Source organism: Rhinichthys klamathensis, unplaced genomic scaffold, assembly GCF_029890125.1.
Source record: "Rhinichthys klamathensis goyatoka isolate OS25496 unplaced genomic scaffold, OSU_Roscu_1.1 h1tg000072l_1, whole genome shotgun sequence".
In the NCBI taxonomy this organism is placed as follows: Eukaryota; Metazoa; Chordata; class Actinopteri; order Cypriniformes; family Leuciscidae; genus Rhinichthys; species Rhinichthys klamathensis.
The window spans coordinates 2,127,548-2,134,555 of record NW_026606615.1 but is presented as its reverse complement, the minus strand read 5'-3'; the positions used below and the strand labels follow the sequence as shown (position 1 = coordinate 2,134,555).

General features: G+C 37.3%; 1 protein-coding gene across 1 annotated transcript in view; it reads left to right on the top strand.

Moving 5' to 3' along the window:
• Positions 1-118: 118 nt before the first annotated feature.
• acoxl (acyl-CoA oxidase-like) overlaps positions 119-7,008 on the top strand; it is a 48,348-nt gene continuing 41,458 nt past the window's right edge. The window contains exons 1-10 of the mRNA XM_056250593.1: positions 119-154; positions 602-834; positions 1,003-1,099; positions 1,399-1,485; positions 1,735-1,821; positions 2,015-2,113; positions 4,562-4,676; positions 5,143-5,229; positions 5,331-5,403; positions 6,352-6,484. Coding sequence (XP_056106568.1) covers positions 119-154; positions 602-834; positions 1,003-1,099; positions 1,399-1,485; positions 1,735-1,821; positions 2,015-2,113; positions 4,562-4,676; positions 5,143-5,229; positions 5,331-5,403; positions 6,352-6,484 — 1,047 coding nt within the window. The remainder of the gene's footprint in view (positions 155-601; positions 835-1,002; positions 1,100-1,398; positions 1,486-1,734; positions 1,822-2,014; positions 2,114-4,561; positions 4,677-5,142; positions 5,230-5,330; positions 5,404-6,351; positions 6,485-7,008) is intronic.

Here is a 7,008-nt window from a genome sequence, read left to right as displayed (position 1 = left end):
TAGATAGATAGATAGATAGATAGATAGATAGATAGATAGATAGATAGATAGATAGATAGATAGATAGATAGATAGATAGATAGATAGATAGATAGATATACCATTGATATCAGAGATTATGATCGGTCAGAAGCTCATCACCTCTGAAGAAACCGTATGCAGTAAGTAAGTGGTTATGTTTTTTTCATAAGGCCACGATGACCTCTGTTAAGCAGCCAATAGTTTATTTGTGTCTATTTGCTCCGGCGCCGGGCTGTTCCATTGATAAGAATGGGAGGAGCAATAACCTTGAGAGGACATTATGAATCCGGTAGAGCTGTACTGTATAAATAATTATAAATTTTCAGTCATGATAATCACGTAAACCTTTTACATTAACCAGGAAAACCCTTTAGAATTCAGCATAACACAACATTTTAGCAATTATAATGATAGGCTAATTTATAATTTTATAACATTGAAACTCATTTTAAATTAATCTACTTCACTGTAATGAAATCTATATAAAAAGCAAACTTAAGCAACGGTCCACTAGTTTAGTATACTTAATAAAATGCAGAGTTATGCATTTAATATTTTAATATGTTTGGCAATAAAAAAGGGTATTGGCTGTGTTGCCGCGGAACGCGATGACATCATCCAAACGCGGAAGTGGGATGTTACAGTTACAGTTACAGTTAAAGTAAAAACAACACGAAATCAAGTCATCTTGTTATCATCCATGGATCAAAAACAACAAAGCACCCTTGCCAGATATCTGGATGGAGAATTCTGGGAGATTAAAGATGCTTTTCGGGACGCGATTTCAAAGTGTGATCTGTTTCAGTCCAGCAGGTAGGTTTGCTTAAAGACTCATTCCGAGGAGTAAGCTTGAGTAAATGAAATGAAATATACAGTCACCTCTTCTCCCAGACACCTGATGGAGGCTGTGCACATTTTGTTAACGGTTTCAATAGATTTAAATCCATTTTGCGCGACATTTGAATGTGAATTCTTGTGCAGTTATGAACTGACTCTGGATCAGAGCAGAGACCTGACCGCAGAGAGACTCTATCACATCTTAAGACTGCCTTTCATGAGAGAACACCTTCAAAACCAGGTATAGTCTTCATTACGCATTCAATTACGCATTACTACTGTGTTGTTACCATGGTAAAGATAGGATGTCATTTGGTAAAAACAATAGTATTTTGATATCACAGTACTGAAATTCAGTTTGCCTGGTACTCAAAGGCTCAGCCTCATTAGTTACCATGGTAGATGTCCTAAAACAGGGATTTACCATGGTGCATACAGTATAAAAGAATGTGGTTTTTACCATGATATGTCCAAAAGCATGTAGGCAGTACGCTGGTATGTTTTGTTAGTGTAATGCACATCTTATTTGCCTTTGTTTAGCTAAAAGAGAAGCAAAGTGGCTTCATTAACAAGAGCTGGGGCATCACCGAGGTCATCTGCTCCGCTGACATGGCCACGGGAGTCAAGGTTTGTCAGCTTTCTGCTATATTCTTATATTCCAGTTGCTTCTTAATAAAGGTAATTATTAAGCCGAAATCAGCTGCAACAGGATTTCTGGTATCTTTGCTTGCTGTTTAGATTATTACTGAGTTTTGAGCTGTTCTGAGGCACATTTGCATGTCATGTTGGCACGCATGATGCTCCACATTTGCATTTATTCCACACTACGGTGGTGCATTTGAATAGTGACAGCGTACTCCTTGCTGTAACCCTCAGCTCGGTGTTGTGTGTGGACTGTATGGAGGTGCTGTCAATAATCTAGGCAGTCCAGAGCAGAAGAAGAAGTGGTACCTGCCTGTATCAGTAAGTCATGAATAAATTCTGTGCGCTCCAGATTCCAACACGCTCAGTAGATGTGCACATACATGTTTGCAAGCCAAAGTCCTGCTCATTTTTGGCTCAGTTTGCACATGTGCTGTTTGTTTATTGCAAGAATGGCTGCAATTATTGATGTAATGTCAATGCAACATCTATATGATTCTGCGTTTGTTTGCAGGAGCTACAGTTTACAGGGATGTTTGCAATGACCGAGAGGGGCCACGGTAGCAACGTTCGAGGCATTATCACTGAGGCCCGATACGATCAATACACACGGGTAATACCCAGGTCTACTCTATGCTTTTGTCTACTGGACGATCTAGGCTCAATACTGATTGCAATGCAAATTTTAAACGAATAGTTCACCCCAAAATTTGAATTCCGGCATCATCTACTTATGTCATAAAATATTGCTGGTGATTGATACCGTCAAACTCCAAAGTAAAAAGCATACAATAATTACAATACAATATTTATTTATAAAGCACATTTGAAAACAACCAGGTTGGCCAAAGTGCTGTACAAAAAAAAAAAAAAAAATCTATATATATATATATATATAATTATATATTAGGGCTGTCAAAAGATTAATCGCGATTAATCGCATCCAAAATAAAAGTTTGTGTTTACATAATATATGTGTGTGTGTACTGTGTATAATTATTTTGTATATAAATGCACACACGTATATATTTCAGAAAAATATGTTATTTATATATAAAATGTTTATATTTATATAAAATATACATTATATATAGGCTACATTCAGTCTATATACAGTATATACATGCAAATATTTCTTATATTTCTAAATACACATGCATGTGTGGGTATTTATGTATTAAAAATAATTATACACAGTACACACACATATATTAGGTAAACACAAACTTTTATTTTGGATGCGATTAATCGTGATTAATTGTTTGACAGCCCTAATATATATATATATATATATATAATACTGTATATATATATTCAGATTTTTCCAAACCCAAATAATAGCTTTGTGGGAAACAGACTGAAATTGAATTTGTTATTTTGAAATGAAGGAACTATTTTCTGGATATAAGTACAGAAGATGTTCACAAACTTCTCAAATCCACACTTACTTGGATCATTGTGAAATAGACAAAGATTTGAGCTTAAAGGTGCAATATGTAGAATTGAGAAACCATTGTTATTAGCGACACCGGTGGCCGTTAAGTGAACTGCAGTCAGCAACTTATTGCTCGTGCACACGTAATGTACAAGAGACTGAACGTGATTCAAGTCCCTGATATACTCACGGCAAAGATGGAAATACCTTCGCAGAGATATACTGTTAACGAACATCCCGACGCCATTCACGCTGCTGAGAGCGACGTTTAGATGAATATGTAAATAAGTGCTGCGCTTTTCCTCTCAATAACAAAATAAACACACAAAAATGACTGCGGTGAGAAAACAGCAGTTAAAGGTGCTCTATGTAACTTTTCTACTAAAATGAATCCTTTTTTTATTGCCTGTGTGTGAAGGGGTTGTAATCACACATTAAAATGATCCACTTGTCGAGTTTTGCTATTACCTCTGAAGGCCAGTATTCCTATTTCTATGTGAAGTCTCCGGGTCGGATTTACTGCGAAATCCAACGGATGTGACGTGCATGCGCGCTCCCGAGCCTCTCTCCTTATATACAGTCTATTGTAGACGGTCAGGGAGTTACGTCCGGTTAAAGGCGCACGTTTTTCAGCTTATATCTCAGTCAATCTTTGATCAATATTCCCAAGACTCTAATCGTTCGTAGTGCTGGACGGGGCCTTTCGAACGAGCCCACCCCCGAGGTCCAACTCGCCCGGCTCCCCGAGTTATAGCCATTCGAAATCGGGGGTCCCAGCGAACGGCGATCCGGTAGGGGGCATCCCCGAGGCCCGCCACTCTAGCTTCGGGCAAGGGTTCCCCTGGGACCTCCTCCCCCGAATTTGAGCTCTCTGGGTCTTTGCGTTCCAGAGATACGAGCGATTTTCTTCTGAGATCGTGACGTCACCGGCGTCCGCAATTTTGCAGCTCGCCCGATGGTTTTCTGCTAATATCTCCGCGAAAACACCACCAAAAACTATGGAACTTATATGGTTCTTTTCAGCTCGACTAGATGATCCCAACGAGCTCGGTGCTCGCCGAATCGTCTAGTATTCGCCGAGATATTTGCGTAATAGACGGTATTGTCTATGAGTTCGAGCACGAGCGCTCTTGTAAAATTTGGTTGCAATCTGAAACATCACCACTAGAGGCCGCTAAAAGTTACATAGAGCACCTTTAAGAAAGCATCTGATCATAGCGATGTGGATATGTCTGCAATTCACCGGCATTATGTCGACGTATAAGGTCATAATATTTGATTATAAAGTATATTTGAGACTATAGACTACTGTATATAGATCTGAATATGTGAGACTATAGTTTGAATAAATCCCTTTTCTTTGCATGACATATTGACATTACAATACAGAATGGCTCTTTCTGCATTATCCTGAACATTAAACATCACATCCTTTTGATTTTCCCGGTAAAAACATCCCAAGTTCTTCACATAAAAAAACAGTGTACAGGCTGGCATAGACAACCTAGGAAGTCAGGGAAGGTCTCATGTCTTAAGTTTCATTACAAGCTGTTCACACATTGGCAATAAAAAGTGATTTAAAAAAAAACATGAAAATTCTTACATACAGCCCATATTGTTTTGCAGGAGTTTATTATTCACACACCTTCCGAGGATGCTCAGAAAATGTACATCGGGAACGCAATGAAAGGAAACTATGCTGCTGTATTTGCTCAGCTCATTATAAATGGAGAATCTCAGGGTAAGACAGATGCAACGACTGTTCATACTCACATTAACTATAACCTGTTTTGTTCATCATGTCTGGCATGTTCTTAACACTTGTGCTCAATAGTCTATATTTAGACATGCATTCACACTGATTTAAACGATATCTGTAATCATTTGTGGCAAAGTTTGGTGCTCATCAGTTTGCTATCGAAAAATGCTTGGAAAACATAAAAATGCTTAGCATTATGTATTATGCTCCAATTGATGTGTTAAAAATTAATCAGCATGAATCTCAGTGTTGATAAGGAGAGTGAACTGTGAGTATGAGAACAAAATGTTTGTATTATTAGTTCTGTTTGCTTATGCAAGCATCACTGCACATACTTGGAGTTAATGATTTCAACAAACTCTTTTCGCCAAGTATGGCGCATAATCTGTTTTATGGATATGAATGACACCTCAAATCATGCGTCTTATTGAGAATATGTCTGTCTCAGGTCCCCACTGTTTCATTGTGCCGATCCGTGATCAGAATGGAGTCGTGTGGCCGGGAGTGACGACCATTGACATGAAGCACAAGGAGGGTAATAATAATAATAATACGATGACACTATTTTACAATACAGCCCTACTGAATAATGTTTTCCAGATTTGATTGTTCTACTTTATATTTGTTTTTACCCAGGTCTGAATGGGGTTGACAATGGCATTTTGATATTTAATAACGTACGGATACCACGGGAAAATCTGCTGGGAAAGTGAGTTACCGGTCTAGGCTTCGTGAACCAAGTGCAAGTGAACCAAGTCATGAAAAACCTAAAATTGGGATTTCCAAACCTGAAATGAATAAAATCTTGAAATATCATGGAATCTTCTAAAGGGAATCAAATTTTTAGTTTTTCCAGTTAATCATTCATTGTCCAGAAATGTTACGAGTATAATCGCTATAGCGTTATTTTAAAATCCTTATCCATTAATTATGAATGACCAGAAAAATTATGTAAATGCTTTGATTCCAATATAAATGGAATATTGCAAATAGTGATTAATATTAAATATAATTGTAATAATTGTTATTCAAATAATACTGTATATGTATATATATACAGTATATATGAAGAGTTCAGATGCAAAAGCCTCTAAATGCCATCTGAAATTTTCTTCTAAAATGATCATTTTTATCAAGCTCGTATATTTAAATTCAGTAATTTCACTTAAATGACAATTAATGGGTAATTTTTCTTGCCATTTAAGTGAAATTATTGAACTTAAATATACGAGCTTGATAAAAATGATCATTTTAGAAGAAAATTTCAGATGGCATTTAGAGGCTTTTGCATCTGAACTCTTCATATATAAACTCACTGGCCACTTTGCTAGTACCGGTTAGAACCCCTTTTGCCTTCACAACTGCCTTAATTCTTCATGGCAGAGATTCAACAAAGTGCTGGAAACATTCCTCAGAGATTTTGGTTCATAATGACAGAGTTTGCGACCATGTGATGTCGGACGATCTCTCGTTCCTCCAAATCTGGTGACTGTGGAGGCCATTTGAGTTTAGTGATTCAAGAAACCAGTTTGAGATGATTTGAGATGTTATCCTGCTGGAAGGATCCATCAGAAGATGATACACTGTGGTCATAAAGAGATGGACATGGTCAGCAACAATACTGTGGTGTTTAAATGATTGTATTTGTGTGTTGCAGGTTTGGTTCTGTGTCAGCTGAGGGTTTGTACTCGTCTCCTGTCGTCAGTAAAAGCAGGCGCTTCAATGCAATGCTCGCTGCCCTGACACCCACCCGTCTGGGTCTCACCGTACAGGCCATGGCAGCCATGAAGGTTTCCTCACATCCAACACAACTGCACTTAAAACAAATCCATGTCTATCATCAGGAAATATAAGTATCATGCACCATCACACACCTAACCTCTCTGTGTGAAAGTCAGTAATGCATCAGCTTCACCACAAGAGGGAGGCATGTAATTATTTCTCAATCATACGCCAGTGTATTATTTATATACTATTATAGAATTTATTCATATTTTGAATTCACTTTAATTTCGATATTTTCAGTTTTCATTTAAGTTTTCATACTTATTTATTTTAGTTAGTTGCAAGGCAATATTTCTAATTCCAGTTTTTTAAGTTTAAGTTTTTCAGCTTTAGTTTCAGTTCACTATAACAACACTGGTGTACTAGCATTCTCATAGATTATCTCATTATGTCATTAAATGTAGGCTGAAATTAAAGGATAGCTCAGTTAAACAGTGACAATTCTGTCTATTATTCTCCCTCATTTTGTTCTGAACCTGTATGACTTTTCTATCTTGCATAGGACACAAAAGTGCAGCTTTTTTCCATA